General features: G+C 36.6%; 1 protein-coding gene across 2 annotated transcripts in view; it reads right to left on the reverse strand.

Annotated features, from left to right (window-relative positions):
* Positions 1-21,234, reverse strand: part of LOC123871691 (protein winged eye) — a 106,223-nt gene that overhangs the window by 37,917 nt on the left and 47,072 nt on the right. For both annotated transcript variants that reach the window (XM_045915602.1, XM_045915601.1), the window contains exons 2-5: positions 8,363-8,448; positions 7,267-7,335; positions 2,146-2,272; positions 371-518 (exon numbers count right to left, since the gene is read on the reverse strand). In XM_045915602.1, coding sequence (XP_045771558.1) covers positions 371-518; positions 2,146-2,272; positions 7,267-7,335; positions 8,363-8,420 — 402 coding nt within the window. In that variant the 5' untranslated portion in view covers positions 8,421-8,448. The remainder of the gene's footprint in view (positions 1-370; positions 519-2,145; positions 2,273-7,266; positions 7,336-8,362; positions 8,449-21,234) is intronic.

The following is a 21,234-nucleotide window of genomic DNA, read 5'->3' on the forward strand; positions in this document are numbered from 1 at the left end:
ATAACACTCAGCTCCTTTGTTGTCCATTTTTGACAGAAAAATCCCTGGTTTTTGTTAATTATGGAAAAATCTAATAACTTTTTATCGAATCGAAGATCAACCGACTAGCAAGATGATAATATTCATCTAATCTATTACAACTTTAAACCATTAAAAATGAGTAGCAAACTTACATAGTTGTTCAATTTACTGCTTATAATTTTGCTTTCGAGACCGGCAAATAAATATCATAGACTATACAGCCTGATAACTGATAAGTCGTAGATAATTTTTCTTGTATATAGTGTTTATTATAAAGGCATAGCCTATTTCAGTCGTTTCTTTTCATATAATAGTTTTTCTTTATTAAAATTCACAATTCCAAACTCACCTTCTTAGGCGAATTAGTGAGGCAAGTGTTGCAAGTTCGCTTGGCCTGCTCAGTCTTGATTGTGAGCGGTTGCATCATCGCGTCCGGGCAGCAGAGTGATTCCGAGAGACACTTGCCCAGTTTGGCCTCTTCCATTCTGCTGGGCTCCCTGTACAATCGAGTTAATATATTACACAACTAATTCTTCAACTGTAAGTGCAGATCAGCTTAGCAACGTTGTAAATAAACATTATATAGTATGGGTATTTTTTTTAAATAACAATGTTGCTATACCTAAAACATCAACAGATTATACCGATAGACTAATTAGGTATAATATTAATTTAGGCCGCTAAACTCTTGAACTCTGTGTGGATGAATTTTTTCAATTTAATAATAACAGAACATCTTTTTTTTGTAAATCAAAACATTACAATAAAACATAAAGCTTAGGCATTATCTAAAATCTGAGCATCTACTAAAATAATATAGAGATGAGGTTCCAATCACGAGGTTTTGAAGTTCCAGAAAAGTTTGAAGAAGTCCAATCTGAAGTTGCAACATAGAGGTGTGCGCAGGTCATCATAGATTACAGATAGGACTAGCCCAGCTAAGATCTGGCTTGTTTATCATATCATGATTATTATCATATCACATAAGCTGTGTTCACATTGCACTTCTTGTTTTTCACCTTTTCCACACTATGGCTACCTAACCTAACATCTTGAAATAGTGTTTGATTTGTCTACCTACAATTATTTCAACAAACAAATAGATTTTGATTTTTAGAGTAGTTCACTCTGGTTACAGCCCCAGAGTCCAGACTTAGAGTCCTTGAGTATCTGCCAAAATTGTATGGGGATTCCAAATGACAAGATTTTCCCATAAATTTCCCGTCCACATGTATAATAGATTTACGAGTCTCAGGCGCCTGTGATTCAAAGGCTGTGAACATACACACACAGGCTTTCGGATTTCTATGCCCTGGCGAGAAGCAAAGTTAGGGGTGGCACGTGGCTTGTGCCAATAGAGTAAACTCACGTTACAAACGTGACGAGGTTACTTCCCCCGTCTCATGTTAACGAAACTCGAAACGTACTTGACACTTTACAGGCTTCTTCACTCTTTCAAATTAAAGGCCACGCCCGCGCGTTGTGAAGGGTGAAAAACCAGAATTTAGACTCTGATGCTTATATAAAACGCCGCGCGCCGTAAAGAATAGTGCAGAAGTTGCTTCCTCCCAACTCCCAAATTATGACGTTACATAATAGGTAAGTATTATGTTCCTACACTCCGAAAAAGTGCCTATTTTGCGCGGTTTTGGTTTTTGTACGAAACGGGAGGTATTTGTGGCTGAAGAGCGTACCTACTTTAGTTTAATCTCTAATTTGAGCAGTTTACTAGGAGCGCGCGTGGAGAACTGCCTACAGGTTCGTGAATATATAATAGTGGATAATAAGGATTATGTGAGCTTACACGGACGTACAAGATAATATAGTAGGTACATCCTCCGTTTAGACGGGTTTTCTTACTCGGAGGAAGTTAGTCTCTAGTTGTAGCGGTTGAGAGTTTGATTGAGACTTGAGAGAGACTAATAACGTCCACAGCTGTGATTCAATTAACACCAGGGCAACATAATTGAAAGATGATCCTCGTACTAGTTCTTTGGCTGACGCATGCGCATGCTTCAAGTGTTCAAGGTGCTTCGGAGTTTGACCGCCACAACTAGTTCAATGACATGCATGTACTGTGGGTCAAGATGACCAGGGTCTCATAAGCATAAAGGTGGTAGTTACTTGTCGGAGAGCAGCACGCGTTGCGCGCAGTTGAGCAGCTCCAACTGCAGCGGAGAGTACGGAGAGTTGGGCGGCGGCGTCGGCACGCCGAACGTCGACAGCGACGTAGAGAATAGGCTCTCCGTTACTGTGGACAAACAACAAAGCCATAAAGTAATGATTATAATGCTCTCTCTTTGGCCACAGCAGCCAATTTCAACAGCCAACTACTAAAGCCAGATATACTATGATGGGTGCACGTCTTTATTCCATGTGTCTTTATTCCATAACTCTCATAATAATCTAACGGTATACGATCGGTCGTGTCGAACTATACAACCAGGGCACGGTGTGTAAAGTGTCTACAACTCTAATACAGTCGGACTGCATTTGGACTGCAAATTTGCAGTCGTCTTGCAGTCCAAATGCAGTCCGTCTCTATACTGTATAACCCTAACACCACCAACTTCCCTACTCCGGGCTTCTACTTAGGATTTCTTGACAGAATAAGCCGCTAGTACCCACCGAAATACCTGCTCCTACATACCTATCAACGAAACAATAGCCACTAATAGCTATGGACAGACAGGACAGTCTAGAACTAGACATTTTGAGACGCTAGATGTTTTGGTAAGTGGACCTTTCGATACTTGTTCAAGTGGTCGACCCACCTTTGGTCGCCTTATCGGACTACTACGCAAGAAAACTACCTGAATGCCTAAAGTAAATGAATCTGTAAAATATTATCAAGAAATACATAAGAGTTGTGACTGATCAGTAATAGAGTCCCGTTGTTACCCTTCGGCTACGGAACCCTGGAAATGAAAAGAGCAGTCTCCTAAAGTCCCAATCCCATAACGAGCAGTCTACAGAACTATAGTCGAAATCTCCTCAGGGTGCTCCGGTGTCGGGGCGAAACGTGCGTCGAGAGTAGTGGAAAAGTCTTGTGTGGTGGTGCATGTGAGTGGTGGTGGCAGTGCTTGCTTGGGAACTTGGTCTTATTGCTTGGTTGGGGAGGTAAGCGGTGCTTAGCTTGTAACTGCATGTTTGACCATACAGATTTTTTCTGTTGGCGGATTATAGCAAAATAATTTTTAACTGTTTCTTGCTAAACATGAACTTCCGCAAAGTAACGCCTGATTCTATCCAATAGAACTATAGATAGTTAAAATGTATCACATCACACAAATCAATCACATAGAGTGATAGCTTTTTTTTCTCTCTCTCGTCTGGCTGTACACTGATTAGCCAATGTCAAGTTTGTCATTTACAAGTTAGGGAAACTATATGTATAAGTATGGACTTCGTCCGTGCCGGCGCCTACCAGTCAGTTCCACAAGCAATAACACAAAAACCAGCCACTTCCAACAAAATAAAAAACACTCCAAAAAGGCACAGAACACGCGCCAGCAGACGCCAACACAGACGAAGTTCCTAGTGATAGCTTAAGAATTAGATGATGGAGCTCTACATACACAAAATGTAAACAAGTAAAATATAACCAACTGTATTAAAAATTTTACAATGTATTTTGTCTTTTCAGAGGGTGTCTCTAGACCGTTGGCTGTGGGAGCGACACTTTAACATGACAAATAGAACTCATTAGTGAAGAACTCGATATCTATTTGTAGTGTCTGAGGGAGGCCTTAACTTTAATCACAATGTCACTCCGCGGCCTGCGCGACTCCCGCGCACATTTTATCATTGACGATGCTTTATCCGTCGCTGTTCTCTTTATTTTTTATGGCAGCCTGGTCTCATTTAGTAAGTCTTAAAGAGTTGCTAAACAAAAACTAAAATGGTGAGTTGAGTAACTTCTAACTACAGCCGAAATTAAGTAATCAATTATGTCTATCCATTTAGACTTACTTATCTGTATCCGTCAATAAGTTACGGCAAAGATGTAACTTGTGAAAAAAAAAGAATACAAAACAACTTTGTTAAGTAAAAAAAAATTGTAACTTTTTTCAACGCAACACAATATGAGCTCCATTATTCATACATAACATTTCTCGACGATGGTATAAGTATTTTAATCTAATATTCATATCTATATGTGGAATAGCTTAGTAGGAGGCCTCCAAGCGCAGCCGGGGCATATAAACTAGTGTATATATCTTTCTATATTAGTATAGATCTTTCATTTCCTTTTGTGTTTCAGTCCGAACTAAAGATCTGTAATCAGTATTTGATCTTTATGATTTTCCTTTAACATAGTTTAAACTATAATATGTACCTAATCAAAAATCCGTTATAGTGCGAACATTTTGAGAACTCGCTTGCCCATATTATTTGCTCATAACTGTTGTGTCAAAAGTACGATTTTAGTCCTTATTTTGACCGTACTTTTGACATTACACACAGCAAATATGGCGAGTGAGTTTCCAAAAATGCATTATATTTATACTTAGGTATTAAAATTTCTTTGTCTGTCTCTTCGAAATAGCTTAAGAATATTCACAGGTAAGAGGACTTTGTAAGAAAGTAATCTAGCCGGCAGCTGGGTGGCGCGAAAACAGTAATGATAGATAGATAATAGATATCCATCCATACATCGCGGGTTAGTAATTATTAATTAAATTAATCAAGGAGAATATTCGACTCAACGTATTTAACATTTTATTATTGTTGTAGATAGCCTTATCACCTTTTCATTTGTTCACAGATCTCCCTATTCATTATGGCAGCCTGGTACATTGCGACTCATAGTGTTACGTGATACCGTTAACCAACCGTCATCGGTTGGTTATATATAAAATTATAATTATTTCTGTTATATGTTGTGGTTATATCAAGTTTGTTGTTGTATGTCTAACGAAAATAGTTATTATGAACACATATATCGCGGCGAAAATATTTACGAAGAATTATTTTCTCTGATTCTTTCAAGCCTTTTGCGGAATGGCGTAAACAAAATGGAGCTGGGCTATGGCTATGGCTAGCACTATGCTGCTATGAGCAGCGGCTATTCAAATCATTTTTAACCCCCGACCCAAAAAGAGGGGTGTTATAAGTTTGACGTGTGTATCTGTGTGTCTGTGTATCTGTGTATCTGTGTATCTGTGTATCTGTGTTTCTGTGTATCTGTGTATCTGTGTATCTGTGTATCTGTCTGTGGCATCGTAGCGTCTAAACGAATGAACCGATTTTAATTTACTTTTTTTTGTTTGAAAGGTGGCTTGATCGAGAGTGTTCTTAGCTATAATCTAAAAAAATTGGTTCAGCCGTTTAAGAGTTATCAGCTCTTTTCTAGTTTTCTTGTAGAAAAGAAGGTTAGATAACCGTTAGGTTCATAATATTATGTCAATAGACAAATGTCAAGCTGTCAAGATGGACGTTGCCTAAATACATAATTACTTATTTGAAAATGATGTTTTGAAAACTCAGATACTTTGGATCGTCGGGGGTGTTATAAATTTTTAATTTACACTTGTTTTAAAATGAAACCTTATTATGGTGACGTAAAATCATAGAAAAATAGGGCTACCTGCGTCAAATGTACTAAACATTTGACGCCTGCCAGTGACGCCGAAGCTTCAATGTTTTGATACAAGTTCCGTAACTCGAGTCTGTGAGACACATTACAAATGCAAGTCATTACAGCACTCGTTACAGTCGTTATGTTTAGCACGGGAAGGCCGTAATTATCTGTGTCACTCCACACTACACACTTGGCGACTCCCGCGCATTGCACATGTGGCGTTTTATTTGTTTGTTTTTAACTTTTTAGAAGCAGCCAGACACTAATATAAAATACTCATTAAATCTTTATAGAAATACTTATTAGTTATTATTTCCTTCGCATTAAATCGGTCTCATGTGCATAGGCTAGTGTTCTGTGGCTCAGGCCAAACGGGTGGAGGCATTGATCTTTTTAAGAGTCAGTCAGTGGGTTAAGAAATTGAAACGCATTTTTAAGGTCGCTTAATCAAGATTCTAGATTGAAGTATTGATAAAGCCCGAGTCAATCTCGCTTGGTGGAGGCAAAAGAGGGATTGATTATCTTTAAATATATATCTCTAGTATAATATGTATTTTTATTTCGTTTGTGTGCATTTTCCGCTGTCACAAATATGACCGCGGCGATTCGCGTGTTAATCGCAAATCCGAGACGTGACGTTACGTTTCACGCATGTCACTCACAGCTCGCCGCGTCACGCCAATTCAGAATTAGGTAGGTAGGCAGTGGAAGATCACTACTGCCTGATTATATTATACATATATTTCGAGTTCTGTGATCACTACCCATCACTACCCATATTACGAATACGAAAGTGTGTTTGTTTGTTGGTTTATTGGTTCCTTGGTTTGTCAAAGGAGATACGAATTGACGTGATTTTTGCATTAAAATAGTTAAAAGACCTGGAGAGAGTGACATAGGCTACTTTTTATCGTAGAAAATCAAAGAGTTCTCACGATCTTTTTAAGAAGCTAAATCCACGCGGACGGAGTCGCGGGCATCATCTAGTACTGTATAATATACGCTAATGTATTTTGGTATACTTAAGCATTTTTCCTTTTTTTCATTCGTTTCATTTGAGTGCATTTTCCGCAGTCATTGATTGTTTTATTCGTAAAATACTAGGTATGTGATATTTTGGCAACCATATTTATGCTCTTTCCAAGAAATGAGAGCATTACAAAAAAAAACTAACTCAGTTTAGCTATCCGCTTTTGCATTTAGCACTATCGGATGATAAATAAATAAAATGGTAATTTATATCGCTGCATATAATATAAATATTAACTTTATCTAGAGCCTATGTAGCTCAATTATCTATAATTATGCTCAGGGAGCGCATCTTATTGATTAACCTGGGTATGAAAAGAGCATATTATATTAGTGAAAAAGAGGGGTGTTATAAGTTTGACGTGTGTATCTGTGTATCTGTCTGTGGCATCGTAGCCCCTAAACTAATGAACCGATTTTAATTTAGTTTTTTTTTGTTCGAAAGGTGGCTTGATCGAGTATGTTCTTAGCTAAGTATATAATCCAAGAAAATCGGTTCAGCCGTTTGAAAGTTATCAGCTCTTTTCTAGTTACTGTAACCTTCACTTGTTGGGGGTGTTATTTTTTATTTACACTTGTGTTAAAAACGCGACTACTATTCTGTAAAAATTAATTTGTTGAATTTATCTTACCTTTATGTATTTGTGTAGATCTGCCACCCTGAGTAGGAAATAGGGAATACAGCGGAAATCTCGTGACACCTGCAACAAAAAGACAAAGAAGGTTACACCTACTGATTCTAGTTTGGATGCTTTACCGCTATTTCTTTACTAGCTCATAGTTTATAACTAAAACTTAAAGCCAGCCTTATCTTATTACTATACAAATCATGCCCGCGTGGAATGGTGCCAAGAATACTGGCTGCATTTCCGCGTTGGACAGTCAGGCTGATCCGTTGCGCAAAAAATGAGCCAGCCCTTCTGTCACCCGATGAGGCTATTAAACGCGGTGAAATGTCTCGTAAAAATTTCTTTGCACTAAGACTCCATGGCCCCAGGGTCTCCACGGCAAACGGAACAAAAATGTAACTCTCAATAAGAGAGGCATACTTGCGCCGCTTGCCGTTTTCAGCCATTTCTGCTGCGGCTCCCGGTCTTGATACTGTCTCCCTGATATGACACGGGGCCAATGTGTCAACGCACGTTGCGTCCCTCATTAGCGCCCGTCCCCGTTCCCAGGGAACCAGCGTCAATCCATCAGGTCTCTTGCCATCATCCCGACTAATCCCTGCCGGCTCAATGAGCGCAGGAACGTCTATGGTGGCAAGAGCCCTTTTGATTGTGTCGTTAAGAGAGCCATGCCTAAATAGCCTACCAGCGCTCCTTTGGCAAGAGAGTCCGTGGATTCCGAATTTATCAACCTCTTTTCCACACGGACATCTGTGCTGATGGCACAGCGGTGTTCCCAATCTGAGACTAACTTATAGTCATTGCTTATAGTAGATAAGATCAATACAAGTATTCTCATAGTAATCGAATGCTATGCTTAATGTTGAATAATGAATATTGAATCACAGACACATATAATATGGTCACAAAAAAGAAGGGTATAAATATATATTAATATTATAATAAATTTGTCTGTCTGTAACATTGTAGCGTTCAAAGGATGAATCAATCGATTAGAATTGCGGTTCACTTTTCACTTTTTCAAGAAATCTCTTTCTCCTTGAGCTAAACTAGTAAGCAAAACAAGTGTATTTCGTTCGGAGGTACCAGGACAACATACCTTGGTGCAGGTCAGTGGGCGGGCGGGAGCGGGCGCCCCCCGCCGCCCCGCCCAGCATCGCCCCACGTGCTGAACCACCTCACCACCTGCGGACAAAATAAAAGGATATTAATGAAATTATATTTAGGGATCATTTATTTAGGAATAAAAATACAAAATCTAGACGGGCTAGAAAATACACAGTATCTGAAAATCTTTCCTGAATTCCTCTAACAAGTGAAAAGTTAAAACGTATGCAAACTCATCCCTGATTCACTGCAAATATATTTTGATAAACCTACGCTATTTTCAGTAGTTCTTATCGCTTATGAACTGCGGTTTATGATTAGGTAAACGATGACATGATATTTAACTTAACGATGAATTGATACAATGACCCGTAACGACCATGGCACAGACCATGGTAAATGACATTGTTAACAAAATAGTTGCGATACGTGTACCATCTACGGTGTGTACCTACCTACATGCAAAAGCTTTTAAGCCCGCCCATTTACGTAAAACTGTTTACACTCACTCTTTGACTATTACTCGCGTTTGTATGTAAATTGATGTGAAAGCTTTCACTAATTCATTAAGTCCTAGTGTTTAAAATTTTTTTTTTAAATCTTTGTTTCTAAATTCAAACTAGTTAGGGCATTCCGGGCTTTGTGTTGTAAAAATTCATTTTGATTCGTTCTGAGTTATGACCACTTCCGAATATTATGATGACCACTTTCCGATACGGCCACTTCCCAATACGACCACTCATCGGTACAATTTAACTCCCTTGGGGGTGGAATATCTAAAAATCGTGAATCACATATTTCTTAATTTTGAACTAAAAGCCTGAATACCTAAATGACAAACGAAAGGAACCTACTGTCAAAATTTTAAGTTGTAGACCTCGAAGTGTTTAATCCGTTTATTGATAAGTAGATCAAGTCAGTCAGGACAAGTTTTTATATTATGTATCCATAGATACTCATAATATGATATCCTCAGGTTGGTAAATCGAAGTTAATTTGGTTTAAGAGCTTGTGTCCTAAATTGACACAATTATTGAGGATCGAACCCAGCTAAGTTAGTATTCGCATCGCATCGCTTCGCCAGAAAGACCGAAACCTTTTTCCAAAATAATTCTAAATGGAATTTCTACATGACGGTTTCTATCTAAGCATAATCTACTTTGGAATTCTAAGAAGGCACAGTCCCACAGGCCCCAGCATCCCTACCTGCCAAAAAGCGAAAAAACCTGTCCACTCAAGAGGGAGACGCTATAAGCAAAAACTATCTATCAAAGATTTTGACCATTGGGTCAGGAAGAATATATATCTTAAAGTGCATGATATGAATTTTATTGACACTTAGTAGTTAAGTACTTGAGCGTATTATATTTTTTTAGATAGTCAAGTCGGTTTATATTGGTAGTAATTCTACTACTGATCCAAAAGCCGACAAGACTCTTTTTAAAAGCATAATCATTGTTGATGTTGCATTCTATTCAATCACGCCGAGGACTTATTTGTCAATTTGTTCCAAATTGGACTGGATATGTGCAATGCATGAAACACACAAAAGCTTCGAGAAGTTGCTGGAAAGTGGAAACCGGAGGGTCATAGAGGTCGGTGGATTAACGGACTAGAGAGGTGAGGATTTTGGGGATTCGGAGCTGGAAAGAAACAGCTCCTGCGAATTTTGAATCGTTCGTGAGCACTATAATATCTTCCTCTAACCGTGTCACTTGTTGACTACCTGCATAAAAACTTTGAAATGGGTTAACTTAATTTATTCTCACTCGCACCTCCGTATAGAGAACGGAACAATGACGTTTTTTGTCTGTCCGTCTGTCTGTTCCGACCGCCTATTGCCATGCACAAAGATTGCTTTAATTTCTTATACCTTACAATTCTCCCAACCAATAGAAACCTCTAATGCTTGTGCCATAAAGTTTAACTTTAAACTTTTAATGAAAGTGGTTAAGTATGGGGTTTTTTATTACACGTCTAAAAAGGAAATGGGGTCCTAATTTTTGAATTTATGTTTTCCAATTAGCTGGCTGTTTATAATTTGAAGTTAACTTATGAACTTTCCCAGATCGAGGTACTTACCTTAAAAGGATTGAAGGTTTAGTGTTTGGGCGGATAGGGAAATCAAGAAAGAAATATTTAATTTCAACCACCCGAACGTACTTTTCCATAATAATTATCTATATAGGTATAAATGTAAAAGGAAAAGCTGACTGAATGACTGATAACGTACAACTCAAACACTTACTGGATCGGGCTGAAATTCGACATGCAGATAGCTTTGGTCACGTAGACATCCGCTAAGAAAAGATTTTTGAAAATTCAACTTCTAAAGGGATAAAAAAGGGACTTGAAATTTGTTTAGTCCACGCGGACGAAGCTTCGCGGGCATAATCTAGTCTATATATATAAAAGGGAAAGCTGACTGATCCGCATTCAAAGAAAGGTATAAAATCAACCAGTTCTTGTAGTACCTACCCTGGCTATTGCCTGCCCACGCACAACCGCCATCAGACCAACTCAAGCGCCCCACGAAGAATGGGCTTTTAGCTTTTACGAGCTTCCCGGTACCTACCAACTGGCTTCCACCGCCTTAATGACCTAAACTCAGCTTTCTAGGGCTCCTACCCGACGGTTATCAACGGGGGACCATATTACAGCGCTAGTGATTTTATTTCCTTGTAAATTAATGCAGTAAATTTCGCCCTCAAGAATAAGGGCGAAAGTTGAAAAATTAAAAATTATTTTCCGTGAAAAGTCACCTGTGAAGAAAAATAATAATTTCATCAAATGAAAATGTTTATGAAAGTAGCAGTAATGCCCATCTCTAAATACCTATCATCTAAGTAAGCGACACCCTACCCCTGTTTAGGTACTGGTATTATTGACATTCGCCGGAGGGGAGGTTGCCTAGCAGCGCCCTTCTGCTCTGTCCCGCAGTTCTCTTCGCAGGGTCGGGAGACCTTAGAAGTATTCCAATGCCGTCTTTTAATTATACTTAACAGCGTTAGTTTCTTACATATAGAACTCTTTGATATATGCAGCAGCGTGTAAAAACCCAAGAAGTATGTAAGGTTTTAGTAAAAACTGTTATACCCATTCCAGGTGAGCCCGCTTCTATCTTTGTTATCACTCACCACCAGGTGAAAATTCAGTCAAGTGCTAACTTGTAACTGAATAAAAAAATATTAAAAAAATAAGATGATACCCGCAGACCATCCACGTGGATTTAGGATTTTAATATCCTATATGTATGTAGTTACAACCTACAATTTAAATGGCTGACTAATAATAATGGATAATCAGTAACTTTTATCTAACTTTACTATTTTATTTTCATTTTTTTGACAATTCTTTGACATGTACTCAATATTTTAAATGTATGACGATGTGATTATTTCATATTTATTTTTTTAACTTTTGGAATTGTAAATCTTAATATACTTAGATGCCTCACACCTACTTACTTGACAATACAGCATTGTAAAGTCGAAATCTCCTGAGGATGCTCCGGTGTCGGGGCGAAACGTGCGTCGAGAGTAGTGGAAAAGTCTTGTGTGGTGTTGCATGTGAATGGTGGTGGCAGTGCTTGCTTGGGAACTTGGCTTTATTGCTTGGTTGGGGAGGTAAGCGGTGCTTAGCTTGTAACTGCATGTTTGACCATACAGATTTATTCTGTTGGCGGATTATAGCAAAATAATTTTTAACTGTTTCTTGCTAATTATTTATTATCACCACTACATCATTGTTTGACAATTTGAAAGTGTACAATAGTACCCAATTTGAATAAACGACTTTGACTTTCACTTTGACTTTGACTCTACGATCAACACTGAATGATATTAATGATTTGGTGAATTTTGTTCAACATTCGTACCAAAATCCCCTTCGCACACGGAACCCTAAAAAAATTTAAAACTTTTATTAAGATTGCTTAAAACTGTCTGTCAGTCCCTCCCTACTGTAATGGTCCGCGCAATCAACTTATTGTATTTAATGAACAATTGCACCAAAGTGTAAATTAAGCTGTTAAGAAACGCTCCTACTGAGGGTACCCGGAGGAAATTATATAATTATGACTTGTCACTGTTTTAATATGACTGAATGTAGGATTGCGTGAGCTGATACTTGACAATTTAAAAGACTTCTTCATTGCCTTGATGGCTTGGTAGTTTTATTTTAGTAGGATCTAGGTATTCTCTGGTTCAAAATATGCTTATTTGATCCGGCGTGACAAACAGGTGGTTTTAAAGCATTCACATAATAAGTAGGTATAGACACTATAGATGACAGACCACGAACAAATTGACATCGCCCAAGTGGCCAGGTTTTTTAAAATGAGAATAAAAATATTTATTCTAAAATGAAACTACAACTAAGCAATAAGTCTAAAGACAAATTTGAAATAAGGTCAAACTATTATTTTTGCTTTTATTTTTCGGACCGCATTTCACCCAGAGACTTCATTCTACTTAAAAATATACCACTAGGCCATCAAGGCACTCGAGGTTTGTTAAATTGTCACTATATTAGCTATATGCGTTATTGTCAGTCAGTTTCTCCTCAGCACAGTTCACGACAGTTCTGGAATTTCTAGCAAAACGTTGACGCTTTACTTGTGAATGTACAAACATTTGACGCTAGCCCTAAAGTAGTCCTATTTTTAACCCCCGACCCAAAAAGAGGGGTGTTATAAGTTTGACATGTGTATCTGTGTATCTGTCTGTGACGTAGCTCCTAAACTAATGAACCGATTTTAATTTTGTTTTTTTTTGTTTTTTGATAAAAAGTAGCGTATGTGTTAATCCAGGGTATAATCTATCTCCATTCTAAATCTCAGCCGAATACGTCCAGAAGCTATCGCGTGAAGGACTAACAAACATACATACACACATACACAAAAGCATACACACAAACAATCGTCTTTATATGTGATGATGAAATTCCATGAAATTCACATGAACTCGGTCGGAACAGCAATTCGGTATCGCAGTCGGTAAGCCCTGGCCGCGATAACCTATCACGAAGTTCCGGCTGCGATAAACTAATTGTGTGATAGCGGACCAAACGCCGCCGAGATGCGGTTTGTTTACGGTTCCGTTAACCAATAAACATTGTTATTGCTACCTTCAAGAAGAAACATCAACCCCGTTTTTAATCGACTTCAAAAAAAGGAGGTTCTCAATTCGACTTTGTGTTTTTTTTTGTATATTCGTTACGCGATTACTCCGCCAAATGATCCGAGTGATTGTTATATTTAATTCTTTTTTTAGGTAATTGGTACACTTCAGAGGTGGTCATTTTAGTTTGGTGAAGATCTGATGAATATCTTCGAAGATGGAGAACAGAACTGTTCAATGGATAAGAGTTTCGCGATCAGTGTAATAGCTGAGTAAACAGTAGGTTTTTAACTAGGCATAACTTATTTTAAGACAATGGGACCTCTAAGAATTGTGAAATAAATTTTAAAAAAATCCGATTTCAATAACCACTAACACACTAGTAAACAATAATAATTTAATTTTTTTTAAATTACCCAATATATTATTATGTACGTATGCAAGAGTTAATATGTATGTATGGTTCTATAATTCATGATTTTTTGGAGTCGTAGACTCCTACCTACTACTATTCTATTATTTGTTGTTCTAGATCTAAAACGAAGCCAGATATTGCTCGATCCAGTTCTGTCTTAAGTTAGTCCACTAAGGATCTTGTGAATTTCCAATAGCACTTTTACAGAACATAAATACAATTCGTCACGAAAAAAAACTAGTGTGTGAGAAATAAGAAGAATAACCTACATGTTTAGTAAAAATAAATAAGGCTATACGCAAACTTGTTCTGTCAACCCTACCCCAAAGTAAACAAGCAAACATCTGAAGTATTTACTTTGATGTACCGTCCGCACAAAGTGAGAGAGCAATTACATTCGCCGCAAACGCGTCGCATATCTGAGGTGCGGTGCTAATGCGTGCTGGCGCAGTGTAGCCAGCATACAGTGAGGAAGCGGCCATGATGTGATACTTAACTTAGTTATTTAGATGTACCGTCGGCATCAAGTCAAAGAACTTTTGTAAACGCATCTATCATAGGCGTGTTGCTAATGCATTCTACCATAGTGTAGTGAACATAAAGGGAGCACGGTTATACCTGAGGATATACAATGAGGCTATACCTAGATCAAACATGGTAGGCGACTGACTGCCATGCTGGCAGAGCCCTGCAAGGAAAATGCGTTGCAAAGCCCGTTCTTCGTACATGAGAATGCGCTGCTAATGCGTGTTATCACAGTGTAACGATCTTACAGTTAGCAAGCGGCAAGAGCCTATAGCTTTCAAAAATAAACGTTTTTTTCTTTTTTCTTTCTTTCTTTCCTATAGCACGCTCATATATTTATTACAAGGTTATTTCTAAATATAAATTTAAAAAATATATCTATCTAAATTTAAAAATGCCGGAATTCGGATCTTGGATTTTCAGTCTCCCACTTATTAAGATCACTGCGCTCACCATTGGTCAGGCAGGTCGTCAAAAATCGTAAAATATGTAATTCGTATAATATGCTCTACTCAACAAACTAAAGGCATAACGCATAACTGAGTAGGTTCCTGCGGTAGTGGAGCAGTGCGGGAAGAGAGTGATGAAGCTCAGTGATTCGTCAACTTGTGACAACTGTCAATCCCTTTCGCACCGCTACCGGAGGAGCAGACTAAGTTATGCGTTATACCTCTAGTCTGTAATCAATTGCCCTGCGCTAAAAGTTACCAATTGTAGGATAGTTAAGCTGTGGTAGTGCGTACGAGAAGTCTAGGGCAGATTGTGAGCTAACCTGTATCTAGATTCTACACACAAATGCGTTTCAACAAAACCACGCTAGCGTAGCGCCGTGCGACAGTATGTAGCGTTGGCAAAAACAATATATGTTTTTTTAATATTTTTAACTAGCTAATGTCCCCCAACTTCATCCGCGTCGATTTCCGTGTTTCCTGCCTGAAAAAAAGATTTAGGTTTTTAAAAATGCCATGGAAATTGTGGTTTACCGAGATTAGCATCCTATCGCTGACTTGCGAGAATACTGACGTAACTGGTTACGTTATTGGTTTTAGGGAATGGCGTTTAAAAAGTTTTTTACAAATGTTTTCTGCATAACGCAATATGTAAATGATTTAATGAGGATTTGTAATTGTTTTTAATAAATCTAAATATGGAAATATCTTGTGCAAAATATGAAGTCCTTAATAAAGACGGGCTCAGCGTTTATCTGTTTGTACATGTAAAAAATTCAGGAAAAATGTATTTTATTAAGTTTTAACATAATTTCGAACGGGTGTTTTTAACATCTGTTTTTAAAGGTTTTTTTATATTATTTCATGATCATGTAGGTGTCAAGTTAAAAAGTCATCGGTGCACTTAAATTTTAATTGGCATTCAAGAATTCAGGCAAAAAACATCTAAAACGACTGAAACAACGTAAAAAGCCCATTGCAAGTACGTGAAACAAGAGAAAGCATTAGTGCGTACACGGGTCGACATTACAGCGGGTAATTTATTCAATTAGCCCAAAGTGGGCACAACGCGAGCCCAACAAATCATACAACAATATTAATGTTTTCCGGACAGGTTTATGACGGGTAGCGAGCAACGCGCTTGGGAGTGGACATAACGCTGTAAACGAAAAGTACTGACTAAAACACGTGTAATACTAATCTGTCACTACAACGCCACACAGAAAATAGAACTACTACTCATCATTAATCCTACTAATATTATAAATGCGAAAGTTTGTATGTATGGATGAATGTAGGGATGTTGAGTTTCTCTTTCACGCAAAATTACTGGACGGATTTGGCTGAAATTTGGAATGGATAAAGATTATATCCTGGTTAACAACTTAGGCTACTTTTTATCCTGGAAATCAATAAGTTCGGACGGTAAAAACCTATATCCACGGGAACGAAGTCGCGGGCATCAGCTAGTAACAAATACTTTCAAGTCGCAATCCGTGTTTGTCGGTGTATTCGTTTATGACTTTTAATTGGATTGCAATGCGGTTTTCACAATAATTTAGATGCATATCATGCATACCGTGAAACTAGCCGTTTTCTGCGGTATTCTCACAAAGCTTATATATGATATAGGTTTTTCAAGTGGCTAATTCAGAAATATCTCAAAACCGTAGGCTTTTGTGCAGGTTAATTAGTTATTTTTACACTAAAGATTTAAAAACAACATTGTGCAAAATAGTACCTATCGAAGGGCTATATTCAAACAAAAGTCGTGTTCTATGAAGCTGACAAAATGAGTATGACACTGGACATCAATTTTTTGTGCGCTTGAGTTACAGCCTGCAAAAAATTCTATTATTAAGGACCGATATTACATCTAGACGGTCGTTGAGATGGCCTTATGCGAGGATTAACTCGCGAATTGTATAGATTAGGCCGATTATGAAATAGACAGGTTTTACGATTGTTTAAATCGCGCCTGAACTTTTAGAAATACGATCAAGAAGACCATTTTTCGATGATGAAATTTGCCGACCCAGAGGACCACTTCTTTGGCAGAAAAGATCTTTCAAAATATCGCGTCTCCCGCAACAGAAAGAGCAGCAACTCTTTTATAAGTTTATGGCAGACATATAATATCACGCAAATATCGCCTCTATAACCAAAAGCAATACTCATTAGAATGCTTTGCACAAATCATTCAACAAGCGAATATATTTTGGCTTGACATTTCGCGTGCATAGATCAACTTTCACGTAGACAGTGATTTCCGTTGCATTGATTACCAAATTATAAAACAGTATGGTATTTACCTATTAATCTACGGGGGTGACATAGTCTTCTTAGACTAAACCCCCACCAAAAAAAAAGAGGAAAAAAAAATTACCTATTTTCTTAGGTAATCATTATAAATTATTAAGACATTTGTCCGCAAAATAAAATAAAAATAAATATACTTTTATTTGGGACTATAAGCTAGGCGCAAACACTGTACATAGGATGGATACGGATGAAATATAAATACTAATTGTTATAAATTAAACTTAAATATCGCGCAGATAATTATTATTTCAATATGCGGTTCGGGTTCCAACTTCATCCTTTGGATTTTAGTCAGTTGCTTTGATTATTCCTCTAGCTTAACGGAAAAATATATGTATGGGAAAAGCGATTTAGAGCGATACTATGAATAAAATAAAATATATGTACCTTAATTGCCACAAAGAAATAGTCCATCTTTTCATTAATTTTCGCACTAGAAAATTTTATTATGGAGAACTTATAGCAATAGCTTATTATTGAACTTAATTACTTAGTAAGTTACTAACCTAACAATTCCGTGTAAATCCAAAAATGAAAATGGTAATATAATATGTTTTTTTTTTTCAGATTACGCATTATTCAGATTTACGCATTTCAATCCTTATTATCAGCTTCACTTATTCTTATCAAGTGGCAGATAAATCAGAACTGTCTTGAAATAAGAGAACATCAACATTATGAAGAACTAGCAAAAAACTCTTTTAAACAATAAAATACAGTATATTTCTCAAAAAACACCTTTTATTATCTTACATTTAAGTATGTGCATATTTTAAACAATTTAATTATGCATGCGAATATAATAAGTTTACATATTAATAGACATAACATCCGATTTAAGAAGGTAGTACATAATATTAATATTATAACTTTCGTTTTTAGGCACATTAAATAGTTTTTCGTAGTAATTAAACTTTTCCGCTTTATGACGTTCATTGTTTCCTAATGGCAAGAAAATAAAATATAAGTATTAACATTATATGAATCTATACTAATATTATTGTAAATACTAAAGTGATCTATCTGTTAGCACATTAACTGGACTGATATTGACGAAAGATAAAGGTACGAAATTTTGCGCAGACGTGGCATTGGCTCCTTTTTACCCTGGAAAATCATAGAGATCCTATGAGATTACAAAATCTAAATTTACGCAGACGAAGCCGCAGTCATCACTATGTGTAATATACTCGTATCTACATCTCTACAATCCGTACTGCCACACTATCCACTAAAATGTGTTCAAACTTGCAGTTTCTGTGAGTAACTGCTCTGTGTAAATTGGAAACAACTTATATCGTGTGTTTAGCGGATATATAAATTACAACGTACTTATTTTATTAGGCCATTAATAAATAATACTATACAGCATCATAAATAAAACAGCAAAAGTATTAAATGCTATGCATTTACCGATGACTATAACATTTTTTTAAAGATATAAGAAATATTTATTGTTTATTAAACATGAATCATATAAAGTTGTATAAAATTAGATTACTGTAACTTTTTCGTGTATTTTTAAATAGTACAATAATACCTACTATGTAAACTGGTTCCGGTTTGTTAAATATTATAATGCTCTTTTCGTACTTACTCTATATTACTAAAAGTAAATAAATTGTAAAGAAATTAACGTACTATACCGGATAAATAAAAATAATTTTGTAGCAAATATATTTCTATGCATGTTGAGTGTTGACGGTACCATGTTTTAGCTCACATTTTTTAAATAAAATGACTTCATTTTATTTTTACATGATAGTTTTAGCCACCCACAAGAAATTGAAACAAGTGGAAAGACTTTATGAATTTCTATAGATAAGTTTTCTAAAGTTATATTTGCAATAAAACTTATTCAATAAAGTTCTCTAACATTTTAGAAATAGAGCTTAAAATTGCAAGCTAAGCTTTGATGCATTACATTTGCAGTACATTCACCATTAATAAATTATTCTAAACTAGACATGTTTTTATAAAAAGTATAACATAGTCTACAATTACATGATTTCGTACCCCTAGCTTGTCATTATTACAGTGTTTTTAACCCCCGACCCAAAAAGAGGGGGTGTTATAAGTTTGACGTGTGTATCTGTCTGTGGCATCGTAGCTCCTAAGCTAATGAACCGATTTTAATTTAGTTTTTTTTTTGTTTGAAAGGTGGGTTGATCGAGTGTGATCTTAGTTATAATCCAAGAAAATCGGTTCAGCCATTTGAAAGTTATTATCAGCTCTTTTTTAGTTACTGTAACCTTCACTTGCCGGGGGTGTTATAAATTTTTAATTTACCTACACTTGTAATTTGTATGTTTCTTAATTTTTTTAAAACAGCTAATATCTAATTGTTGTGTAGCTACTATAATTATCTCAACTAGTCATGACTTTTAAAACATTTTTACAGTGTTTTAGGTGCATGTATGATACATATTTTTGATTTATAAATTGTAATGTTTTATATTTTATTTTATTTAAAAAAAAATTGGTTTAATCTTTTCTTGTATTGCTTTATTTTCAGTTAAAATTAAATTAAATAAGTATCTAGTTACTAATTACCTATTAGAATTACCACAGCGCAATTTTGATGATTGAATTAGATTAAGATTTTAGTACTTAACTACGAGTAAGTTACAAGTATATGATATGATTGTAAATCGAAGTTAAAATACAAGAATTTCATTCTTTTAACGCGATGGTACAAGTGAAAAGTGATGACATCATACATTTAAACAACAGGTACCAGGCATACATAGCTGGAGAGGCATACATAGCTGGTAATGTTTATTTAGGGGCAGACGCTCCCTTCACTCCACGGCCATGTCGCCCCGGTACACGCAGATGTAATTATCTCTCGCCTAGGCTTCTAATGTCGGGGGAAGAGGGAGAAATGATAGGGGATGGAGTGGACGCTAAGCAAATTAAAAAGCATACACTTTGCCCACCCTAATTAAAAAAAAGTCCACGTAGTACGTGTGTAAAGCTAGTAAGTACTTCTTTTTCATAATCCTTCCTACCTCTCCCTAACTACATGTAAAGTAATGAATGCATCTCCTCTCCTTTTTCTCAAAGTTTTGTGAAAGTAAATACTATTTTTAACCCCCGACCCAAAAAGAGGGGTGTTATAAGTTTGACGTGTGTATCTGTGTATCTGTGTGTCTGTGTATCTGTGTGTCTGTGTATCTGTGTATCTGTGTATCTGTGTATCTGTGTATCTGTCTGTGGCATCGTAGCGCCTAAACGAATGAACCGATTTTAATTTACTTTTTTTTGTTTGAAAGGTGGCTTGATCGAGAGTGTTCTTAGCTATAATCTAAAAAAATTGGTTCAGCCGTTTAAGAGTTATCAGCTCTTTTCTAGTTTTCTTGTATAAAAGAAGGTTAGATAACCGTTAGGTTCATAATATTATGTCAATTGACAAATGTCAAGCTGTCAAGATGGACGTTGCCTAAATACATAATTATTTATTTGAAAATGACGTTTTGGAAAACTCAAATACTTTGGATCGTCGGGGGTGTTATAAATTTTTAATTTACACTTGTTTATTTAGACGTCAATTTACTTAAGATTAGAGAATATTATGTTCCTATTGTCTTATGTATCTGTATCTGTCCTATGTCTTACTTAGGTCCGTGATAGAATCCGCTGCGCTGTGGCTGGTTACTTAGGTGTTAATAAAATATTTAACGATTACTTGAATGTCATATCACTATGATATACTTAAAGCGAATTCTGTAGTAAAAAATAAAAAAGGTCTAAATTCTAAATCGAGGGCCATCCTTTTCGCAGGCAGCATAAGGAAAGGGATAGCAATACATTCAGAACTGGCGTTTTAGTTTAGAGATTGTGTTGTGTACTTAACAGAAATTAACCTCATTGTACTGCACAACCGTGTGCGCAAACACACTGAGGGTTTACTCTGCTGAGGGTGAGGGAATAGAGAGTGTACCTAATGCACTCTTTAATAGTTGGAAAGGCGGACACGACCGGAGACAGATCAGGTGCAAGACTCGTGAGTTTAATCGTCTCCTAAGCACAG

The sequence above is a fragment of the Maniola jurtina genome, chromosome 14 (genome assembly GCF_905333055.1).
Source record: "Maniola jurtina chromosome 14, ilManJurt1.1, whole genome shotgun sequence".
NCBI classification, from domain to species: domain Eukaryota; kingdom Metazoa; phylum Arthropoda; class Insecta; order Lepidoptera; family Nymphalidae; genus Maniola; species Maniola jurtina.